The sequence below is a fragment of the Myotis yumanensis genome, unplaced genomic scaffold (assembly GCF_028538775.1).
Source record: "Myotis yumanensis isolate MYYU_CA2020_CCGP unplaced genomic scaffold, mMyoYum1.0.hap1 SCAF_23, whole genome shotgun sequence".
NCBI classification, from domain to species: domain Eukaryota; kingdom Metazoa; phylum Chordata; class Mammalia; order Chiroptera; family Vespertilionidae; genus Myotis; species Myotis yumanensis.
Window position 1 is genome coordinate 3,986,446 of NW_027223774.1, and position 24,254 is coordinate 4,010,699.

A 24,254-nucleotide genomic window follows, 5' to 3' on the forward strand; every position below is an offset into this window, starting at 1 on the left:
GAGACACGCTCTGTTATGGGGCTCAGCATAGACGGTCCTGTCCTTTCACAGGGAGGGAGTGCCCTGGTTGGGCATCCAGGGTCCTGGGTGACTTTGTCCTGCCCTGACCTCTGTGACCTCTTTTCCCACAATCCCCAGCTTCCCATCCACAGGACTACACCGTGGAGAATTCCATCCGGTTGGCCGTGGCTGGATTGGTACTCGTGGCACTAGGGGTGCTGCTATTTTGGTCTCAAAATAGCCAGAAACAGACCCAGGATGCAGCCAGGACATGAACAGGGAGGGAACAATGCACGGTTCAGAGAGGAGGATCTTGGGAAGGTTCTGGAACATAATGTGGGACATATGCTGAGGAACCTGTCTGCGGCTCCTTGCAGGTGGAGGAGTCATCGCTCCTGTGCAGGGACAAGGTCTGGACTTTCTGCTGTTGAACTGTGGTCCTTTCCCTCCCGACCCCTGTGAGTCTTGTGACTGGTTCTGACTTTCCCCATTTTGGTGAAATTAGAATTTATCCCACATGGCAGGTACAGGTCCACACCTCCCTACACTTTCATGGAATATGTTATCCTTTATTTCTAACCACATGAACTTTCATGTCTGTATGGAGTCCCCATCTTTTGAGTCCAGAGCACGCCATCTATTGTAGTCAATCTACAAGGTGCACAATCCATCCTGCAAGAGGTAAACCCACAAGAGGTCCTAACGCCCTCTCTGGACTCCACACGCCCCTCACCTGGCCTCGGAGGCCACCGCTGTGCTTTCTGCAGAAACCTTACCCCTTGGGATGAAGGCCTGGTTGTTTGAAGGGGTTTCCTGGTCTGCGCTGCTTCTGAAAACCCCACTGTCCAAAACACAGTGCAACACACAGAAAACATGTTACAGATGTGCATCCTTGAAACCTATGTCATGTCATTCATCAATGGCACCCCAATAAATTTAATATAAAAACATTGATTCTTGGCATAGTTTACTTTCTCTGATGTATATGCCCCCTTCATGGCCAAGGTCAAGTTCCCATGTAAGGTCCTCACGCAGACTTGGGAAGCGATACACAGACTGATTTTCACAAAACAGTACAAGCCAATGTGGGACACCATTAACACCACACAGATAGCCCACAGTGCTCCTAAGTCCCTTCTAGCTGATGTGTAACGATGGTTTCTACTTTAATGTTGGGGCACAGTTTCTGTGAAAACACGAGACTGCAGTCCCAACGTATGCAGATGAGATGCACAAAGGAATGTTTTACTATCAGTTGTGGCAGAGAATCATGAGTCCATAGAATCCTACTGCATTACTTGTACGAGTGCCAATTATATTCATCAATTCAGAGACTACATGACACTCATCCAGTTAGAGACACGCAGCTACGACTTAAAGTACATGCCTTAGAGAAAATGTGCACATGTGCATTGACAAGAGTTATTCTTATTAATCACCTTCCCAGAAAAAAGCGCTCTAAGATTGTATGCACCAGAAAAGAGGAATTTTGGTGTCCTGTATAAAAAAATTATCAAATTGTATATATCAATCAAAATTCACAACTTGAAATTGCAAGGGTCATGTATATCCATCATCACATATAATAGCTAATACATGTAGATGATTATAAAATGATGTTTTTAGGATTATTCCATTTACCCAACATTAAAAAGGAGACATTAAAGAAAAGGAGACATTGTGTATTATTTAAGGATGTACACCTAAGATAAACCTTGTAAATAAAGGAAAGAAAAGAATTCCAGGAAATCCATGATGATTACAAATTGAGAATTGTTGGTTGGTTTTGTTCAGGATGGAAACCACGGAGTCTTCTGGAACCATGGCCGCCTACTTCTCAATGTTTATTTGATGACTCATAAATCTACTTGTCACTGCTCACAGATGGAGCATTTCTGTTCTATGACCCTCATTATTCCCCACACAAGGTAGTGAGGTGGAGATGAACTAGGGGGGGAAAGCCACACCCTTTACTAGTGACACATCCACCACTAAGTGGTTGCTGATCACGTGCAGCAAACCCTTCCCATGTGATCATTGTGTTTTCCAAACTCATGACCTCACCTGCCTGATCAGCCTCTTCTGAGTCCAGTCCGACAAAGAGTCTTTCCAGGTGAGAAACTGGGGCTCTGAAGGAAGCATATGGCCTGAAATGCAATTCAGAATTTGATCTGGGACCATGAGAGCTTCTGACCGCAATGGCCCTAGATTGTGAATTGGCATGAAACCCAGCCTTGTGGATGTGGGGTGATGTCAGAGATGGGGTTCACCACCATCAGGTTGTGGTTTCAGGTCACATCCCAGGAGTAGTTCCAGATTGGGGTTGGTTCCCAAGGAAACTGGTCTTCATATCCTCTTTAATGTGTCTATCCTCAATTACTGTGCTCCAGCCAAAGGCTTTAACTTCTCTACTAGACTCCCAGACTTGCACAAGGGAACGCTCATTTGTGGGTGGTGGGCAAAATTGATGTGGAATTCAGGTGTGATTGTAGAAATCGCTTATTCTGCAATCCTGCTGATGTCTCTCAGGATGTCTACTCTGTCTCTCTGACAGCCTCCAAATTTTGACTTAAGTCTATCATTCTCTTTCTTAATAATACATAAATTCAAGCAACTGTTTTCTGATTTAGCTTATCACTTATTTCAGGCTGGTTCGAGACTTTCCATATCCTCTTAGGTCTGACTGCTAATTAAATTGCAACCTACTCAAGGTACATAATGTACAGGAGAGCAGTTTGAACAGATGTAAAGAGACTCTTTGTTTATGCTAATAAATGTTAAATATTGTAGGTACAATATTAGTCTTAAACACATGAATTTTTTCTGTTGCTATTTATATTACCTTATTTATACATTACAAATAACTTTACCCTTATTTATATAATGTAAATAATACAAAGATTAATAATTAGTACATATTAGACCTGGCTCCTGTGTCATTTACTCTTATAAAAAAAAGGTTTTTTCACCCATTTCCTTGATCCTATAAATGTTCATTTGACTCTCCAATTTTGTACACACTTTATGTATTTCAAGGACATGTGATGGGTGTGTTTAATATAGTATTTTAAAAGCAAAAATGATTTTTATAACACACTATTGCATCATATTGTTGAATATTTATAGAGCAATCAGCTAATTTTATTAAAGAATAACAACACATTCTTTATTCATACAACATACCCTTTAATGATTTTGTCTGAGATCAGATTGTATGGCTGCATACATCTGGTTTTATTGGGAGGTGTCCTATGGTATAACCCTTGAGCCAGTCCATTAATCTTTTAATGTTTGGTAATAAGTTAAAATGTTCTAAGAGTTACCACCTCTTATTTAACTTGGAGTTTTCTGTAAAGTAGCTTTTAACCTTTAATTAAAGATTTTTAATCATTTTTTATTTTTCAACTACAGTTGACACGCAATTCAATATTGGTTTCAGGAGTACACCATGGTGATTAGACATTATATAATGTTTTAAGTGATCATCCTGACAAATCTTAAACCCATCGGACACCATACATAGATATTGAAATATTACCGACTATGTTCCCTATGGTGCACTTACATCCCATTGACTATTCTGTAACAATCAATTTGTACTTCTTTTTTTTTTTTTAAATATATTTTATTGATTTTTTACAGAGAGGAAGAGAGAGGGATAGAGAGCTAGAAACATCGATGAGAGAGAAACATCGACCAGCTGCCTCCTGCACATCCCCTACTGGGGGTGTGCCCGCAACCAACGTACATGCCCTTGACCGGAATCAAACCTGGGACCCTCCAGTCCGCAGGCCGACGCTCTATCCACTGAGCCAAACCGGTTTTGGCTGTACTTCTTTTTTTAAAAAAAATACATTTTTATTGATTTCAGAGAGGAGGGAGAGGGAGAGAGAGAAACATCAATGCTGAGAGAGAATCATTGATTGGTTGCCTCCTGCATGCTCCCTACTGGGGATTTGCCCTTGACTGGAATCAAACCTGGAATCAGTCTGCAGGCCCATGCTCTATCCACTGAGCCAAACCAGTCAGGGCAATTTGTACTTCTTAATCCCCTCTTCACCCACCCCACCACTCCCGCTCATCTGGTGAGAACCAATTTGTTCTCTGAATCTATGAGTTTGTATCCATTCAGCTAGTACATTTATTTTGATCTTTAGATTCAATTTTTAATGGATATGCATTTATTGCCATTTTATCACTCATATTTATTCCTCCTTCTCCTCCTCCTTCTCCTCCTCCTTTTCTTCTTCTTCTTCTTCTTCTTCTTCTTCTTCTTCTTCTTCTTCTTCTTCTTTTTCTTCTTCCAGAAGACCCTGTAACATTTCATAAAATACTGTTTTGGTGGTAACCCTGCCCCACACCTTTCTCAGCCCCATCTAAGGTGTTTGCAGCAGATTTTTTCATAAGAATGGCCTGTCCTGGCCCAGGACTCAGACTTTCCTAAAATCTCTCAAACAAGCAGCAGCTGGTGTCTCTGTGCCCCATAACACTCAATAAGAGACCCAAGGCTTGGCACTAGCAGCAGCCTACCTAGCTTCACGGCTTAGCCTCTCCTGGGCACTTCCAATCCCAACACAAATAGCAGCCATCTAAAGATCACTCTGTAGCTCCTCTCAGGTGCCCCAATAAGTACTTGACTTTATACCTCCCTGGAAGCCCCAGAATGACTGTACCCAGTGAACAGCTTTAGACAATAACAGATTACAACTCTACACATCCACCAGAGATACACTCAAGGGGCAGACTCAGTGTTCACCAAAGCCCCACTGAAGCAAGTCCTGCTCTATAGGGGTGCCTCCTGCACAGCAGCTCCTCCATTGTATTCACAACTGGTCCTCACAACTAATTGGCCTGGAGGTCAATTCCTCCCTGAGACGCCAATAGCAATTAAGGCTCAACTACAACAAGACTGTGCACACAGCCCACACATGGGGGCATCTAGAGTGCCCAGCTCAGGTAACTGGGGAGGCTGAGCCACCGGGCCCTACAGGACACCTATTATGCAAGGCCACCCTACCAATTCCAGGGGACATAGCAGCTCTACATAATACATAGAAACAAACACAGGGGAGCAGCCAAAATGCAGAGACAAAGAAACATATCCCCAATGAAAAAAAAAGGAAGATATCTCCAGAAAAGGAACTTAATGAAATGGAAGCAAACAAACTACAAGATACAGAGTTCAAAACAATGATTATAAGGTTGCTCAAGGATCTTAATGAGAGCTTCATGGGTCTCTTGTAGGCAGCAAAAAATAATACTAATAACTAACTAAATAAATAAATAAGTAAATGTATTACATAATTAATAAATATTTTATTTTATTTAAATCAAAATCATATCTATAACCCAAATCAATGTGCCCTAAAGCTTGAAGGCTGGACCACAGGATGAAGAGGAGACTTTAACACAGGAAGCAAGGGGCACTGAGGAGGAAAAATAACTCAGAAGTTTGTCCCCAAGAAGCGGCAGTAGATGCTGTGGCTACGAAAAAAAGAGAAGTCCTCCAGGGCAGCTGTGAGAGAAAGAAAACCACAGTCAGGGCCAGGAGAAGTGACGTGTTTCCTCCCTTATTTCCCTGCATTTCCCCTCTGTGCTCATTGTCACAGGGACAGCGCCCTGATCTGCACAGTGAGAGGGTGAGTGTGTCCCTGCTGATCTGAGCTCTGCAGGCCACAGGGACCCACATCTTCCTGGAGCATCTCCAGAGCCCCGGTGACACTGTTCATGGTGAGGACCACAGGGAGGTGCTGATGGATGGGCTGAGGGGGAAGGAGACCCCATGGGGGAGGCTCTGACAGGGAAGGACGTGCCCTGGGTCAACTCACCTGATAGGGGCGTCTCAGGAGGTTCTGGGTCTATTTCCTGCTTCACCATGAAAACCAGATACGGGCATTTGGGAAGGGAATGTTCCCTTTCCTGTGGGCTGCTGACATGAGAGCCCCGTGCGAGCAAGGGCCAGCCTTCCAACGTCCCCACCCTGTGTGTCTGTCTGTGCATAGGACACTGTGGCCTCCTGCATTAGCACAGCGGGGTGAAGAGAGAGGAGACGCCATGACCCCTACCCTCAGGGCCCTGCTCTGCCTCGGTGAGATGGGAGTGGGGAGGGGAACTCTGGTCTGTAAGGACCCAGGACTCAGGAGGCTCATGGGATGGAGGGTGCTGCTCAGGGCTCAGGGCAAATCTCTCACAGGGACTCTCTTCCAGGGCTGAGTGTGGGCCTCAGGACCCCAGTGCAGGCAGGTGAGTCTCCCCAGGTGTCCCAGGTCCCACTCCTCACTGGGGGCAAGGGCCACCCCCAGGCAGCTGGGGAAGGACAGTGTTCTGAGCTAACAGACTGGTAACACCTGGGAAGGACCTGGGCTGAGAGCTGGGTCTGAGGGTGTGAAATATCTTAGAACACAGCTACTGGTTTCTTTCAGGGCCCCTCCCCAAACCCATCATCTGGGCTGAGCCAGGCCCTGTGATCCCCTCTGGGAGCCCCGTGACCATCTGGTGTCAGGGGTCTCCAGAGGCTGAGGAGTACCGTCTGGATAAAGAGGGAAGCCCAGCACCATGGAAAACACAGGAGCAACTGGATCCCGGGGACAAGGCCAAGTTCTCCAACACATTCATCACAGATGTATATGCAGGGAGATATCGCTGTTACTATCGCAGCCCTGCTGGCTGGTCAGAGCGCAGTGACCCCCTGGAGCTGGTGGTGACAGGTGAGAGGAAACTCAGGGGTCCCAGCCTCAGGCTCTGCCCTCAGGAAGGGGGTCTGCTCTCAGGGTGTCTCCCTCTCACAGCCCAGTCCTGGGGGACATGAGGGAGGTGTGAGCCCATTTAACACACTGCCTCCTCCTCTCCTAGGATCCTACACCAAACCCAGCCTCTCAGCCCTGCCCAGCCCTGTCGTGACCTCAGGAGGGAACGTGACCCTCCACTGTGGCTCATGGCGGGAATTTGACAGGTTCCTTCTGACTAAGGAGGGAGATGACAGGCTCTCCTGGACCCTGGCCTCACGGAGACAGCCCAGTGGGTGGTACCAGGCCCTGTTCCCTGTGGGCCCCGTGACTCCCATTCACAGGTGGACGTTCAGATGCTATGGCTGTTACAGGGACAGCCCCCAGGTATGCTCACACCCCAGTGACCCCCTGGAGCTCCTGGTCCCAGGTGAGTTTCATTATGTTCCATCCATGGATCAAGGCACCAGACACATTATTGGCATCTTTGCTGTGAGGGGAGCCCCATGAAAGAGGGTGAGGGGAGCTCAGAGGCTCCTGGGCCAGAAACAGAGACAGTGAACCTGGGGGCCAGGCCAGGAGAAGGGGGTTTATGGGAGGAGCAGCCCCTGTAACTCATGCCTGGTCTCCCCAGGTGAGTCTGGGAAGCCCTCCCTCCTGAGCCAGCAGGGCCCCATCGTGGCCTCTGGACAGAGCCTGACCCTCCAGTGTCGCTCTGATGTCGGCTATGACAGATTCGCTCTGCACAAGGAGCGGGGACGGGACCTCCCCCAGAGCCTTGTCCTGCAGCCCCAGGCTGGGCTCTCTCAGGCCCACTTCCCCCTGGACACTGTGAGCAGCTCCCACGGGGGCCGGTACAGATGCTACGGTGGATACAACCTCTCCTCTGCGTGGTCGGCCCCCAGTGACCCCTTGGACATCCTGGTGGCAGGTGAGGAGCCAGTGGGTTCAGTCAGGGACCAGACTCTGCACAGGCCCTGCTGGGGTCTCAGGTGGTGAGGACGGAATGACAGTGCAGGCCCCAGGGAGGGAGACAGAGAGAGGCAGGGGGTGGGAGGGGAGAGGGGGAGACTCAGAGAAAAAGAGACAGACAGAGGGGTGGGTCCTCAGAGAGAAGCCTGGTGACTCTCAGGTCAGAACAAGGTGGGCAGGCAGCCCTCACCCTCCCTCCCTCTCTCTAGGACAACTGCCTGACACACCCTCCCTCTCGGTGCAGCCAGGCCCCAGGGTGGCCTCAGGAGAGAACGTGACCCTGCTGTGTCAGTCACGGAGCCAGAGGGACACGTTCGTTCTGTCCAAGGAGGGGGCAGCCGGTCCCCCCGACCGTCTTACATCAAAGCACCGAGGTCGGCAGTACCAGGCGGAGTTCTTCATGAGCCCTGTGACCTCACCTCATGGAGGCACCTACAGGTGCTACAGCTCACTGAACTCCTCCTACCTGCTGTCACACCCCAGTGAGCCCCTGGAGCTCCTGGTCTCAGGTGAGGGCCTTTGACCCTGTCTGCTGATTAGTCAGCTCAGGGTCCTGTCCCCCGAAGGATTATGGGCTGTAAGGAAGTGGGTGTGCAGTAGGGATGGTCACCCAGAAGACATTTGTTCTTCAGAGCCCCTCCCCAACCTCATGTGCACCCCTCACCTGAATCCTGAAGGTGCCAGGTGGGCAGTGAGAGGGTCTGAGGGGCCACAGGGCAGATGCAGGGGGATCTGAGTGAGATGGGGAGTCCAGGGTGAGTCCCAGATTCTCAACCCAATTCTGTCCTCCTTCCCAGGAACCTCTGGGACCCCAGCTCCCCTCCCACTGGGCCCATATCCACAGCTGATGAACCCCTGGGTCCCCTCTACTCAGAGGGAGACAGATCACCCCCGGGAGGTTCTGAGTCTCTCAGGGGACCTAATGCCCCCTGACACTTAAGGACAGGCTTCTGTCCGGGGGGGGGGAGGGTAGCAGGGATTCCAGGAGAGATTTCAGGGGGACCACAAGCCTCCAGGGGCTCTGAGTGTTCACCCCTCCCCCAGGACAGAGTCAAGCCTAGAGGGGGAAGTGAGGCAGGTGACAGGTGGGGTGGTCATAGTAGAGGGAGATATAGGGCCCCAGTCTCAGGAGGGAGAGTGAACTCAACTGGGGAGAAGGCAGCACCAAACCCTCACCCATCCTGATCCTCAGGAGGCTCTGAGGATTGGCTCCCTCTGCCCCACGGAGTCGGGCCCACAGAGGGGTAAATGAGGGTCTCTGTGGGGAGGTGGTAGGTGCCTCCATGGGGAACAGGGGCTGAGCCATGAAGGGGTTTACACCCTTCCAGGGACACTGACTTGGACACGCCCTTCCCCTGTCTGGGCCTCAGTGTCTCCAGGTGTAAAAGGAGAGAATCCTTGTCCAGAGCTTAGATTTCCTGTCAGTTCTGGCCCTGACCTCCTGGGAGAGGGGCCTCACAGGGAAGCCCCCAGGATGTGGTGTTATGGGGCCTGTCCCCTCTGTCTCAGTGACAGTGACACTGTACAGGGAGGGGCAGGCAGGACAGGGGTCCGGGCACCCAGTCCCACCCCTCAGCTCAGGCTCAGCTCAGAGGAGGGAACAGGGTGCATCAGCCCTGGCTCAGCTCCTGGCTCTGCTGCTCCTGCTGTGGGGCTGGGAGGTCCCTTCTCTTCTCTGAGTGCTGTGTTCCTGTCTGCTCATCCCTGGTCCCATCCTGCTCACAGGCTGCTGGGAGATGAGTTGACATAAGGGCCTCACAGAGCTCAGGAAGGCAGAGCCCCCAGTTCCACCTTCCCAAGGGGGTGTCAGGGCCTGCAGGGTGGGGACAAATCCTTAAGAGACTCAGAGTCCACACCACACCCTGCCCCTCCTGTCCCTGCTGTGCTGGGGGCGGGTAATGAGGAAGGACCCTCAGCTCCAGAGGAGACGTGGACAGGCCCCTGCAGAGGAGGAGCCCAGAGCACGAAGCTTTTGTCCCACTTGGGGGGCAGCATGAGGGCAGCACAGGAAACCCACAGTCCCGGGTTCTAGTCCCAGCCCTGCCCCGTCCAGGCTGGGTGACCTGCGACAGGTGATAACCTCTCTGAGCTTCAGTGAAGTGGGTGGTGGGGACAGCAATCCCTGGTGCCTGACTGCTGTGAGGTCAGAGAAGATGAGTGACAGCGCCCAGCCTGAGCCCTGCACACAGTAGGTGCTCATTCAATGGCATCCCTGGCTCATCCATGATGTCACTCATGTCCTAGTTCCCAAATGGAACCCGAACATCCTGATCGGGGTCTCGGTGGCCCTTTTCCTGCTACTCCCGCTCCTCCTCTTCCTCTTCCTCCGACACCGACGTCAGCGCAAAGGCAGGATATCAGGTGAGTAGGGAACGGGGTGACCTGGGTCACAGGAGGGGGGCTCAGAGCATCTGCCACAGGAAACCAAATAGATGGAGAAAGTCAACTGAGAAAAGGTTTTCTCCAGAATCTCGTATCTGAAAATGTAGAGAGAAAACACTCAATGTTAGCACACGTGTATGTATTTAAGGTAATCGTTTATCACCTTCAATCGTATGAAATATTCAAATTTACACACAAGGTATGTTAAGGTTTCCTCGTTTTCAGTGGAATCACATGGGGAGGGGGGTTCTAACCTCCCAGGGCTGAGACGGTCCCTCTTGACCAGCCTACAGAGGGGCTGATGTCCAACCTCCTGCAGGGACCACAGACCCAGACGCCAAGGGCAGAGGCCTGCAGAGCAGGTAATTCCTGCCCCCAAGTCCCCCAACACCCACATCCTGTGGCCCAGCTCTGCCCCTAACTTTCTGTCTCCTCCCTCAGCTCCAGCCAAGCTGTGGACACCCACGAAGAGCATCTCTGTGAGAGGAACAGATAGTTGCCCTGGGGGAGGGGTGCAGGGTTTTTGGGAGATGACGGGGGGGGGGCGGGGGTTAGACAGGGAGGATGGGGGTCAGGGTGAGAAGGACTGAGACCCACACTGTGTGACTTGGCTCTGCACCGCACCCTGGGTTAGTGGCCCATCTGGGAGCAGGCGGGGTTTGCAGCCCTGAGATCTCGGGGACCTGCCAGGATACACACCCCTGTTCTGCCCCAGCAGATGCTGCCATGAAGGATCCACAGCCTGGAGAGAGTGTGGAGCTGGATGCTCGGGTGAGACCCCTGCTCCTGTCCAGGCCAAGGGCCTTCTGTTGCCCAGTTTAATCCAATGGACCCTTCCCTGTCCCACCTCACCTACTTCTCAGCAGCATCCACACTGACCTCCCCTCTGGGCCCCCAGGTCGTCCTGCTGTGACTCACTCCTCCTGGTTTCCTTGTGACCTCATGGCCCCTCTTACATGGCCCCCTTTGCCGGCCCCTCGTCCTCTGTCTGACCTTGTGCAGCCCCAGGTCTCAGGAGGAGGCAGGAATGAGTGACTCACCCACAGGTCCCCCGGATCCCCTTCACTCATTCACCCAGCAGATGTGACAGGGCTCACTGGTTACCGGCTCCATTTAGGGTCCACGGTGCAGCCCTGAGCCACACTGTCTCCACTCGCCTCGAGCTCACCTGTGGGCGAGAGAGACAATATGCAAACAAGCAGACAGTGTCCCAGAGAGCAAAGTACTGTGAAGGAACATAAAGCAAGAGGAGGGGATAGAGTGCAGGGAGGGGGGGATAGAGAAAGAGCGGGTGCAAAGGTCCTGAGGCAGGACATGCTTCTTCAGGAGGATGGGCCATGAGGCTGGAGCCAAGTGAGCAAGAGAGAGCCTGTTAGGATAAGAGTCAGAACCATAGAAGCATCCAGAGGCCCCAAGGCTCTGGAAGGCCCTGTAGATTCCACCAGGAGTGGGACCTGATCTATTTAAAGTGTAAATCATCTCTCTGGCAACATGAGGATAATTGACAGGATTTCTACTGTGAAATAGAGGAGACGCTATTCTGTCTCACTGTTTCCTTCAGACCAGGCAGGGTGAAGGCCCCCAGGGAGTGATGTTTGTCCATGTAAGCCACTCAAGACCAAGACCCAGGCAGGGAATGGCCACCTCTCCTTCCTCCCTATCAGGAAAATTTCTGGACACAAAGGGCAGACAAGCAGAAGAGGACAGACAGATGGACAGTCCAGTGGGTCCCATTCTCTGCAGACCTCCAGGTTTCCCCAACCCCAACCAAGTGTCCTCCCTCTCTCTCCCCCTGCTCCAGGCTGCACCTGACGCTCCCCAGGATGTGACCTACGCCCATCTGAACCCCTCAACCCTCAAAAGGAAGACATGTGCACCTGCATCCTCCCCGTCAGAGGAGCCCCCAGATGAGCCCAGTGTGTACGCTGCTCTAGCCATCCACTAGCCCAAGAGGGAGACCCCACACTCCAGGGAGGGGGCCTGCAGGGACCCCCAGAAGGCATGGGAACTGCTCTCATGGACACTCAGCTAGTGACCACAGCCAGCCTGGAGACCACGTGTGGACTCCAGCAGCTTCTGGGACCCTCTGGGAGGCACCAGATTCTACAATTGAAGATAAATAATATCTCTATTTTTTGGAATTTTAAAAAACACACAGACTTCTCAATAACCCGTGTGTGAATTTAGAACCAAAACGGAAGTGAGAGAAAGCTTTTACTGAATGATAATGTAAATATTACACATCAAACCTATGAAATGGACAATTAAGAACCATGGATGAATATATTAGAAACGCATAACGCAAACACAAAGAAGCAGCCAATGTGTCTCTCAGCGGCTGACTAAATAAAGATGTGGTCAAATATACCATAGAATACTACTCGGCCGTAAAAAGAAGACGAAGTACTGCCATCCCATCACAACGCGGGATGGATCTGGAAAGTTGCACACTAAGTGAGATAAGTCAGACAGAAAAGGACAAGAATCCTATGATTCTGTAACTCTGACCTGTCACATATTTTAAATATATTGATTTAAAATTTTCCTGCAAAGTGAACTTGGAGTCAGGAAAGCCTCACTGGTAAGTGCTTCTGAACACTTATGCATGTATGAAATACACACACACACACACACACACATACACACGGACATACACATAGACATGCACACACATGCACACACATACACACACACTACAAAAGTCACACAAGCTTCTCCTGAAACAGAGAAGGAAGGCATATCTGCCCAACACAGTTTATCAGGCTAGAAATAAATTGATAAGACATTCAAACAAAGAAGCTGCAAACTGGGAACGTCACAGGAAGCCCTCTCACATGAACTTAGGTATAGAGTCCTCAATAAAATACCCAGACAAAAGCATGCAACCGACTGATGATCCTCTAAGGGAAGGGGTAGGGGGAGGGAAGAGATCAATCAAAGTACTTAAATGCATATATGCATAACCCACGGACACAGACGGTAGTGGGGTAAAGGCCTGGAGAGGGGACCGAGGCAGGCAGGCGGGGGTCACTGGGGGTTGTAATACTTTCAACAATAAAGATAAATTCTAATAACTAAATAAAATGATCTAAAAAATAAAACCTATATATTTTAAATAAGATTCATCAATACATAAAGTGGATAATCTAGCATGACCATGCAGGGGTGTGTATTTAGGAAGGCATAGTGGGTTTCATATTTTAAAAAGTTAATCAATACAAGTCAAATATTAGAAGAAGAAATAGGGGGAGGTCATATAAACAGAGGCAAATTTTTGACAAAATACAGCACCGATTTATAATGAAAAACTCCTCAGAAATAAAAGAGAATTCTCTATCATTCATCAAAGCATCTTTAAAACTCTTCATAAAATAAATAATGCTTAAAGGTAAAACTTGAAATCATTTTGCCTGCAATGGATACTGTGACAAGAATATTCACTATCACTATTTCTATTCAGCACTGGAAGAGCCAACCAAACAAATAAAGTTTTTTTAAAAAAGTGATAAAGACTGAATGGATGGAGGGGAACCTTGGGGGACTGACTGGGTGAAAAAAAAAAAGTGAAGGGATTAAGATGTACAAATTAGTAGTTACAAAACAGTCACAGGGATGTAAAGTACAGCACGGGGAATACAGTCAATAATATTGTAGTAACTGTGTATACTGCCAAGTGGGTACTGGAAATATTGGAGGGGATCACTTTGTAAAGAATATAATTGTGTACCCACTGTGTTGTACACCTGAAATTAATATAAAGTAATATTGAATGTCAACTGTAATTGAAAAAAAAATTTAAGTCTTGGCTCCTGAAAAAAAAAAAGACTGAATGTATGTAATAAACTGTATTACTCACGGGCTACAAATGTGCATGGAAAAATCAGAAATAGTATAAAGACCTATTATTTTAATTAGGAAAAGGATTTATCCAACATCACTGTATACATCATTGATAGATAAAAATCAATTGCATTGCAGGCTTCCAGTTTTAGACCAAGAGGAAGGAGGCATATGTCTCCCTAACGGGCCATAAAGCAGAGTAAAAATGCTGGACATTGCATACACATCAAATATAACAATATTCCAAAAAGTAGAGGGAAGACAGCAGAAGTGCTAAAGCTATTAAGGCCCCAGGAGTGACAGCATTGGTGTCAAAGGAGGCAACATGGGGAACCTGACTGGGTCCCTCCCACCTGGCAGCAACGAGCCAGTAGCCCAACCACTTGTCAGAAAAATGCGTTCTATAGCAGAAGATCCAGGACCTCATCACATAATACCCAACATGTCCAGGTTTCAATTTTTTTAAAAATCACTCGCCATAATGAGAACCAAGAACATGTCATCTTGAGTGAGAAAAGACCATTGGTAACACCCAGCTGACACAGACGTTGGAACTGGCTGACAAGGATTGTACATCAGCCATAACAAAAATGTGTTGATGGGCAATTACAACCATGCTTAAGGTAAATCTAAGAAGTCGGAAGTCTCAGCCAAGAAATAGAGAATCTGTGACCTCTGGCTCATAGGCCAATGCTCAACCATTGAGCCACACCAGCCAAGTGAGAGATAAATGCCATTTTAAAAGTTGCTCCTGAGGTCCCACTGGTTCCCAGGAGCAACTCGATGAGTGACAGGAAGACACCCAGGGTCTTTGCAACTGGAACTACCCCTGAGGAGGGTATTGTCATTCCCATGTTGTCACCAGGTAGCCGTCCAGTGTCCGATCAGAGAGGTAAACCTGGGGCCATAAAGAGAGGTTCCGGAGGGTGAAGGGGAGTCACGCAAAATGTTAGATACACAGCTGCCGAATACAGGGATGCCTCTCCCTCCACTGTCCTCTCCTGGGTCATGTCTGGGTGGTGCGATGTTTTGGAATAGGGGTGTTCCACAGCCTCACTTGGGGACTCCGAGAGAAAATACTTTCCGTTGGCAGAGAAGTAGGTAATGAATAGGATAATACAACTCTCTGAGGGGAAAGTGACAAAACGAAGGTTCTTGAGATGGGGACATTATCCTGGATGATCTGGGTGAGTCCAGTGTCTTCATGGAAGAGACCAACGGATCAGAGTCAGTGGTTGGAAATGGGATGATGGATCAGGAGGTTGGAGGGAGGGGTCAGGCACCCAGAACCATAGGCAGCTTCTGGAAGCGGGAAGAGGCAGGGACACTTTCTCACCCCAGTGCAGCCCAATGAGACTGACTGTGTCCTTGTGACCTCCAGAACCCGGAGATAAGAAATTATCTTATTTAAAGCCATGACGTTTCTGGTCATTTCTTACAGCAGCAATAGAAAACCAACACGGACACTTCTGCTTCCTCTTGGCTAATGTTTGCACAATATATCCTTTCATCTTTTTGCTTTTAACTGATTGGCACCGTGTATTAAAGTGAACCTCGTCCTGGCCCGGAGGCTCAGTTTGTTGGAGTGCCATCTGTGGCTCAACAAACTGCACCAAAAGGTTGTGGGTTGAGTTCCCAGTCAGGACACATACCTACATTGTGGGTTCAATCCCCATTCAGGGCAGGAATGGGAACTTACAGATTCTCTCTCTCTCTCTCTCTCTCTCTCTCTCTCTCAATGAAAATGCATCTGCTTGGGTGAGGATTAATAATAACAAAATAAGAAAAAAAATCAAGTGAACCCCTTGTCAACTAGAAACAGTTGGCTCTTACTTGTTAATTCAGCCCTTAAAATCTCTGCCATTTAACTGTGCTTTCACCGTTTACATTTAATGTGATTATCAGCTATGCTGTTATTGGTGTCCCATATTATTCATTGTTTCTGCATGTCACCCCTGTTATTTGCTCTTCAGTTTTTCCTTTACTGTTCCTCTTTTTAGTTTTTTTGGGTGATTATCTTTAGTATTTCATTCTAATGCATTTACTGGTATTCTAATTATAACACTGTGCGTGATGTTTCTGGAGGAGCTGTGGTAAGTATTACAATATAGACAACTAATTTCACAAATTCTACACAGAGGTCATATTTTAACTTCAAGGAAAATGCAGAAGCTTTACAGCTGTGTAGGTCCTTCTACCCTCACCACGTTATGCTATAGTTGTTACATGGATTACTTCTACATACATTACACACCCCACCAGACCATGTGACTTATTATTTGCTTTCGGCAACCATGCACATTTTCTCAAACTTTAGAGGAGAAAAATATGCTATTACATTTACTTAGCTATTTCTTTAGATAGTTTTGTTCTCTGTTTATTCTCGAATTTCCAAGTGTCCCTCTAGGATTATTTCCTTTCTGCCTGAATAACTTATCATCTCTTTTAAGCAAGTCTGCTGGCAACAAATTTACTCAGTGTTCCTTCCTCTAAGAATATTTTGAGTCCATTTCTGAAGAATACATCCAGAGAAATTCCAGGTTGACTATTCTCATTTCCCAGGACTTTAAACATCTTCCAACCACGACAGTTTCTGATAGGAAATCTATAATCACTCAAATCATGTAATGTGCCATTTTTCTCTGGATTTTTCAATTTATTTTTACTAGTTTCATAGTTTGGTGATTATCAGTGTTGCCATGGACATGGAGATATACAGTATAACGGGGTTCCTTAAACATGTAAATGTGTGACTTTCAGCAAATTTGTGAAATAGCTATTTATTTCTTCAAATCTGTTTTTTCTTCATCGACATCATTCTCCTTTGCTGGGAAATCAATAACATAAATTGTGGCAGGTCGCCAAGTCTGTCTGTGGCCATGTTGAAATCTGGATTGCCTCCCACGCGGGGGCTTGCCCAGAGCTGGAGACGGAATTCCCAGTGTGAGGGAGGAGCTCTGCTCAGGGGAGGAGGGGCCCAGAGGAGGCAGCAATGACTCTGAAGTTTCAAAGGAGAGCCATGAAGAAAAAGATGGTGCTGACCCACAGAAACAGGAAATTAGGAAAGGGAAGGAAGTATGTGGGGAAAGAAAATCCAGTCCCCGTGGGGCCCTGCTTTCTTCTGAGAAATGGATCAGTCTTCTCAGCATCTCCAGGCCTCCCTCTTCCCTGGGGTGTCCTCCCTGGGATGGCCCCACTGGCTCCTCCAGGCACCAAGGGGAGTGGAGCAGCCTTCACTTCCTCATTGGAGCATTTCACATAGAATATCAACTCACTCCATGCACCATATTGAGCCCTTCTGAGCAGTGCCCCCACCCACCACAGACTCAAGATGTCTCATCTGTGTCATCCAATCAGCCTCCTTCCTGGTCCTCCAACCCAGGCCACACTCTTTCTCCAGTTCTCTCCTCTCCCCACCTCCTAAGGACCCTTCCTATAGCCCCATCTGGTCTGAGCCAGCTTGCTGCACCCCCTCCACCAGTTTCCACCTTCAAAAGAGATCCAAGTTGCACATCTGACATTCAAGGCTGTGAATGGTCAGGTTGAGCTAAACACACCAGCCCCAGCAAACACGACTCTCCCTCCACAACCCAACTCACCCAGTTACCCACACTCCCCTCCACACCAAACCACACTCGGAAACTGAGCTGTTGGAAAATCCTGTGCAGTCAGGTGACTCAGTTGGTTAGAGCGTCATCCCGATGTGCCAAGGTGGGAGGTTCAAACCCTAGTAAGGCCACATACAAGATTCAAGCAATGAATGCATCAATAAGTGGAACAACAAATCTCTCTCTCAAATCTCTCTCTCTCTCTCTCTCTCTCTCTCTCTCTCTCCCTAGCCACCTCCATTCCAACTTGCTGGACCAAACCCATCCTGTCTCATCTAACTCAACTGAAAATGTACTTTGTGTTGAAGGTTTGTGTAAGAGTTATAGGCGAAAACCACATAAATAACAAGATACTGACCCGCAGACCATCCAGGGGCCAGGTGAACGTTAGAGTTTTATTATCAATGGCGTTAACAATCAATAGAGCTGGTCGGCATGGCATTTTCACATAGTGGTCGCCTTTTAAAATCAGAAATCTTTTTGTACAATCTGTTGCTTCAAATTTATTCCATTGACTTGGAGCTAAAATCCCAAACATTTGCATGGTTCACTAGACCCTGTGTGACTAGCCTGAGCCTTCACGTGACTGCTTTCACTTCTGAAAACAGCTAAAGACCTTTCTGATCAAAGATGCACCGTCATTCCCCCAGCCACCACCTCTGGGCTTCTCCCTGCTCATGCCTTGGGTCAGTCCATGGCTGAGAAGGTCCCGCTCGGCCAGGACCCGGGTTGCATGGCATCTACCTGTCATTGAACCTCATTATCTCATTTCCTTTAATCTCCCAATGGGTACATGAGGCTGTAACTGAACTGTGTGCCGCCTAAATATCTGCAACATCTGCTTCATCTCGGCCCCATGAGTCCAGGGAAGGGATCGCTGGGCTCCAGCTATGACTCTCCAGAACCTGGCCAGTGACGGCCCAGGGTCATGCTCAGTAAGTACTGCCTGATTTCCTGGCCAGTGAGAGAAGGGAAGAGCAATTGCATTTACAGAGGCTCAGGAAAGGGAAGTGTCTTACACAAACTCACAGAGGTTCTAGAAAAGGCAGAGTCAGAATCGGGCCAGAAACTGGGTGGGGTCCTCTCCTGCCCTGTTCCTCCACCCTCATCACTTGGGACGGCTGTCACCCTCTGGATTTGGGTTTGGCATGAGGTGGAGGCAGAGCATGTGGGGTCTGATGAGACTCAGGTCGGTCTCAGAGGTCCCACAGCTTGCTGTCCCCTAGGACCCACCCTTCAGGGAGGGGCTACTTCCCTTCCTGTGAGGCCACTGATGAGGAACCAGTGACATATCACTTGGGGACTGGACCTTGTCACACCTCATTCTTGCCTTTGTCCCCCAGGCTCTGTGGAGTTTGTGTTGTCTGCAAACTGGGGACCATGTGAGGAAGCCCCCTAACCCAGAACCTCGCTACCCTTCTCAGCCTCAGTGAGCTCTGGGGAAAGGAGGAGGGGAGGGATGCTAACAGCTCAGTAACCATCACTGGGTGGATGGGATGGTGGAAGGAAGGGAGAAAACGTGCATTTGTGGAGTGTCAGGAAAGAGAAGGGAACTCCCAAGGTCACACAGACTCTGTGAGAGGCAGGAGCTGGTCCTTCCTTCTGTTCTGCCCTGTGCCCTGCACCCTCAAGCACTGGGAGCAGGTCACCCTCTGTATTGGGGTTAGACAGGAGGAGGAGGGGGGGTGTCTGATGAGACTCAGATCTGGTCCTGAAAGTCCCGGGACCTGCTGTGTCCTCAGCCATCCATCAGGGAGAGCAGAGAGCAGCTAATGAGAAAACAGGGACTTGTCACCCGGAGCTGGGACCCTATCACACCCGTGCATCTGCTTGTCCTGCTGGGCTCTGTGGACTTCATCCGTCATCAGTACCACTGGGGACCATGGCAGACAGCACCACCACCTTGACCTTCATTGTCCTCCTGTGCATTGGTGAGTTAGTGGGGAAAAGAGGAGGGATGGGGTCCCCTCCCCTCCCAGGTCCTGGCCTTGGGAGACCCCAGGATTCAGGAGGCTCAGTGAGGACAGGACTTTGGGGTGAGGAGACAGTGCTCAGGGGCCCAGACCAGGCCTGGAGCTTCTGTGTCGGTCGGGGACAGTTCTCACAGGGACTCTCTTCCAGGGCTGTGTCTGGGCCCGTGGGACCAGGTACAGGCAGGTGAGTCTCCCCCTCCCCCCCACCCGCTTCCCCTGACCTCCTGCTTCAGCACAGTCACCCCCGAGGCACCTGGGGAGACACAGGTTTGGAATAGTGGTGACCAATCTGGGAGGGGCCTGGGTGTGACAGCTGGTGAAGGTGGGGAGGACACCCTGGACCATTCAGGTCTGATTCCTTTCCAGAATTCATCCCCAGACCCTGGATCTGGGCTGACCCGGGCCGCTTCATCACCAACGGGAGCTCTGTGACCATCTGGTGTAAGGAGTATCTGCAGGCTAGTGCCCACAGTCTGTATAAAGATGGGGGCTCTGACCCCTTGGAAATAAGGATCCCACGGGACTCCAGCAACAAGGCCAGTTTCCTCATTGAAGCCATGACCCCATCCCACACAGGGCTGTACCAGTGTGCATATTACACCACTGAGGACAAACTGTCACAGTGGAGTGACCCCCTGCTCCTGGTGGTGACAGGTAAGGGAGACAGCGTGGGCTCCAGGTCACAGGCAGAGGGAATACAGTGTGGCCTCAGGGGGACCTCACCCCTCACAGAACACACCTGGGGTGCAAGGGTGACTGTCCCTTTAACACAGACCCTTTCTCCTTCCTCAGGAATGTACCCTGCACCCTCCCTCTCAGCCCAGCCAAGCCCTGTGGTGGCCTCAGGAGGGAACGTGTCCCTCTCCTGTAGCTCACAGTTCACATCGGGCCCTTTCCATCTGCTGAAGGAGGGAAAGTTTGGACCACCCCGACACATGGAAGCAGAACTGAGGATCCATAATGGGAGGTCACAGGCCCAGGCCATCTTCTCTCTGGACCCCGTGAGCACCTCCCATGAGGGGACCTACCAATGCTATGGTTCTTCCAGCTCCAACCCCAACGTGTGGTCACAGCCCAGTGCCCCTCTGCACATCGAGGTCACAGGTGAGGGACAGACCCCTGTGCATCCCCATCTGTTTTCTGGGCCCAAATTAACTGTGCTGTGTGTCCACTGGGGCCCTTAGGTCATGGGGGTCAGGGGCCTCCTGCCCAGACTCTGTGCATTCACCTCTGCTCAGTGTTTCTGTACACCCCAGTTGGATGCAGGAGGCGTCCTCTACAGGGATATGGCCCACATTCTCCTACACCCAAACTGGGGTGCTCTCCCTCCCTCCCTGTCCTCGCTCACTCTCCTTCACTGCCCTTCTGTTCTCACCCTGTCACATGAGGGTCCATCCCACCTGGCTGGTTTGGATTCACATCTATACAACCCCTCATGCTGGGTCTATTATGGCTCTTTTTAGAGAAACTTCAGGCAATACTTCAGTCTATAAACTCACAATTTCACTTACATTATATGGAGTCCAGATAGAAATATAAACATTCTATTCCTCTTTTCTTTTTAAAAAAAATATATTTTATTGATTTTTCACAGAGCAGAAGGGAGAGTGATAGAGAGTTAGAAACAACAATGAGAGAGAAACATCGATCAGCTGCCTCCTGCACATCTCCTACTGGGGATGTGCCCGCAACCCAGGTACATGCCCTTGACCGGAATCGAACCTGGGACCCTTCAGTCCACAGACTGACACTCTATCCACTGAGCCAAACCGGTTTCGGCCTATTCCTCTTTTCATTGGGAGCAGATCAAATTCAGATATTTGTTATGGAGAATAACTTCTTCTTTATATAAAGTCTTCTTATCACACACATTTTCAAATGAGCTTTATGAATGAACTTCAGAAGCATTTGACAGCTATTTGTAAAGTTGAGTAAATGCACAGCCCACTTAGAGAATTGCACACCTAATATTGTAATTTGTGAGTAAGCAGTGTGTTTCCTGTGGATTTTCTAAATGGTAGTAAGTGCCCACAGGAAAGCTGTTGTGTGGACATACTTATATCCTGACCTGTTAGCCTCCCAAAGATTCTCTCCCTGTGGATTGTTTTTCAGTTGATCCCTCTGATTTAAGATTATAATCCCCAGCAGTCAAAGGAAATGTCATTTCTTTATTCCCAATGGCATACCTATTTTTCTCACTTCACTTCCCATAGGATGAAACCGCAAAGCACAATGTTAATTCAAACCCAAAGTTATGTCAAGGCAAATCCATTTACAAATTTGCATTTTATATTGAAAGCACTATTGGTCCCTATGTTCCAATCCGTTCTTCTGTTTCATTAGGGTTTACTAGGAAGGCTTTCTTTTCCTGACAGATACACCCACCCCCGTAATTATCTTTTCTCTGACTTTTAACCACATGACACACATTACAAAGGCTTCTTAGGTTCACCCACTTGGATATTAACCCAACTGAGCAACACGGATCATCCCTGTGTATATCTGACTAGTGGAGCTGACATTTAGAGTTATTGCATGGATCAGTGTGCTGAGGAGATGTCAATAATTTTGTTTATATCTCGGGTTTTATAGCAAATAGGGTAATAGGTTGACATGATTTCCTACTTTGGGTGCTCACTAAATAATGAAATTAGGGGAGTTTTCTCTGTGACTTAACTTTGAGCCAGAAGTGTGGACCTCCTTGGTTATGACCTTTGTTTGTACTTTGAGATAAAGCAAAAGCTCACACCATTAGCATCCATATGCCCACATTTCTCATCTAGTAGATATATCTACCACTGTAGGTATTCACTTGTATAATTGTATAATGAATGAACTAAATCTTATCTGGTTTGGCTCAGTGAATAGAGAGCCAGCCTATGGACTGAAGGGCCCCAGGATAGATTCTGGTCAAGGGCACATGTCCAGGTTGCAGGCTCAGTCCCCTGAAGGGAATATGCAGGAGGCAGCCAATCAATGATTCTCTGTCATCATTGATGTTTCTATCTATCCCTCCCTCTCCCTTCCTCTCTGAAATCAATAAAAATATATTTAATATATAAATAAATGAGTTAATGAAAGAATCAATAAATGAACAATTCCAGGTGAGGATGAAAATGTGGATCCCAGAGAGGAGGGGCCTGGGCAGGTTGGGGTGAAGGAGACCCAGCCCAGACTTTCACTCCTTCATGCTCATGAGATTCAGGAATCCCTGATACCAACCCCTCCTCCACAGACCCTGGGTCCCCCACTGTTGAGAACCTGGGATGACTTAGCTGTAGGGGAATAAGCTCATGGGGTCTTGAGTCTCAGGCTGAACACAGAACACACAGCTCTTAGTTATTTCTCAATTGGACCGTTTCTCCCCTCACCCTCAGTTCTTGGGCACATCTAACTCTTGTCAAGGTGACTCAGCAGGTGCTGAGTTCAGATATCACAGGGACGCTGAAGTAAAGGGGAGGTTGGAACCAGGGTTGACACAGAATCCTGGATATTTGGGTTCTGCCCTGACTTCTGTGACCTTTGCATCCACATTTTCCAGTCTCCAAACCCCAAGACCCAGTGCCGATTCTCACTGGGATGGGCGTGGTTGGCTTGTTCCTGGTGGTCTTCGTGGTGATACTATTTCAGAGTCGAAACGACAACAGAAGGACCCTCGAGGCAGCCAGGATGTGAACACAGAGGGGACAACCGATCACAGTGGGGGAGACTTGGAGTCCATCTGATGAGCCCAGGAGGTGCTGAAAGAGAATGTGGACCATAATTGGGGAAACTGTCTGCTGAGAACGTCCAGGGGAGAAGACGTGGTAGATGAGGTTTGGGTGCAGGAGAACGTGGGTCATGTCTTCCTCCATCCACCTGGGGTGCTCTCCCTCCCTTCCTGTCCTCACTCACTGTCCTCCACTGCCCTTCTGATCTCACCCTGCGACATGAGAGTCTGTCCCACCTGGCTCGTTTGGATTCACATCTATGCACCCCTTCATGCTGGGCCACATCCATCCCAACAAAATGTGGTATCTTCATAACCTGGGTTTGTTTTTTTTATTTTATTTTTATTGACTTTTGAGAGAGAGGAAGGGAGAGGGATAGAGAGATAGAAACATTGAGGAGAGGAAAACATCAGTTGCCTCCTACATGCCCTCTTTTGGGGATGGAGCCTGCAGCCTAGGCATGTGCCCTGAGCTCGATTCAAATCAGTGACATCCTGGTTCATAGGTCGATGTTCAACCACTGAGCCACATTGGCTGGGCTGTGGGATTATTTTTAAATCAAGAAGAACAAAGTAAAAATATGTCCTGATACCTGCTCCACATGGTCCAGACTATTGCACATCTCCACCCTCCTACCATCTTCATGGGACTTCTTTTTTTTGGTGATGGATTACAAATTTATTTGATCATCCACACATCACATGGCTGAGCCTGGATCGGTGCTTCTCCTTTGTATCCTTACCTGGGACCTGCTGTTCACCTAGGTTTCATGTGGTTCTGAATGATGCTTGCTCTGTAGTTTAGTTGTAATTTCGCTGTGGTTTTGGGAGGATTTAAGTACTTCCTTTACTTCCTCTGCTATCTTGAGAAGAAGTTGTAATATTTTGATAGTAAATAAATAATTTTGAATTGTTGGCATCATTTCATTTAAGTAATGCATAGGCTCGTTTTCAGTAGCTTTTTAAAAATTTTCCAGACCAGTTTTAAATTGATTCAGATTTATTTGCTTTATGCATTTACATCAATCAGTTTCGAGGTTATACA

At 48.5% G+C, this 24,254-nt stretch overlaps 2 protein-coding genes across 2 annotated transcripts; both read left to right on the forward strand.

Moving 5' to 3' along the window:
- The first annotated feature begins 5,659 nt into the window (after nt 1-5,659).
- On the forward strand, nt 5,660-13,932 carry LOC138999725 (leukocyte immunoglobulin-like receptor subfamily A member 6). The gene is made up of 12 exons (XM_070401940.1): nt 5,660-5,730; nt 6,003-6,088; nt 6,208-6,243; nt 6,423-6,707; nt 6,853-7,155; nt 7,360-7,656; nt 7,907-8,206; nt 9,942-10,058; nt 10,366-10,441; nt 10,521-10,558; nt 10,795-10,850; nt 11,881-13,932. Exons 2-12 carry the CDS (start codon nt 6,055-6,057, stop codon nt 12,022-12,024), a joined length of 1,686 nt encoding a protein of 561 aa, XP_070258041.1. The 5' UTR covers nt 5,660-5,730; nt 6,003-6,054; the 3' UTR covers nt 12,025-13,932.
- Nucleotides 13,933-19,409: 5,477 nt separating this feature from the next.
- On the forward strand, nt 19,410-23,175 carry LOC139000277 (leukocyte immunoglobulin-like receptor subfamily A member 6). The gene is made up of 4 exons (XM_070402528.1): nt 19,410-19,458; nt 19,867-20,154; nt 20,293-20,604; nt 23,042-23,175. Exons 1-4 carry the CDS (start codon nt 19,410-19,412, stop codon nt 23,173-23,175), a joined length of 783 nt encoding a protein of 260 aa, XP_070258629.1.
- The last annotated feature ends 1,079 nt before the right edge of the window (nt 23,176-24,254 follow it).

Bases quoted from the DNA above. Each gene is read 5' to 3' on its own strand.
- LOC138999725 (XM_070401940.1), top strand. From the start codon at position 6,055: ATGACCCCTACCCTCAGGGCCCTGCTCTGCCTCG. The intron at 6,089-6,207 runs GTGAGATGGGAG...ACTCTCTTCCAG, and splicing joins CAGGGCCCTGCTCTGCCTCG to GGCTGAGTGTGGGCCTCAGG. The intron at 7,657-7,906 runs GTGAGGAGCCAG...CCCTCTCTCTAG, and splicing joins CTTGGACATCCTGGTGGCAG to GACAACTGCCTGACACACCC.
- LOC139000277 (XM_070402528.1), top strand. From the start codon at position 19,410: ATGGCAGACAGCACCACCACCTTGACCTTCATTGTCCTCCTGTGCATT. The intron at 19,459-19,866 runs GTGAGTTAGTGG...ATTCCTTTCCAG, and splicing joins CATTGTCCTCCTGTGCATTG to AATTCATCCCCAGACCCTGG. The intron at 20,155-20,292 runs GTAAGGGAGACA...CTCCTTCCTCAG, and splicing joins CCTGCTCCTGGTGGTGACAG to GAATGTACCCTGCACCCTCC.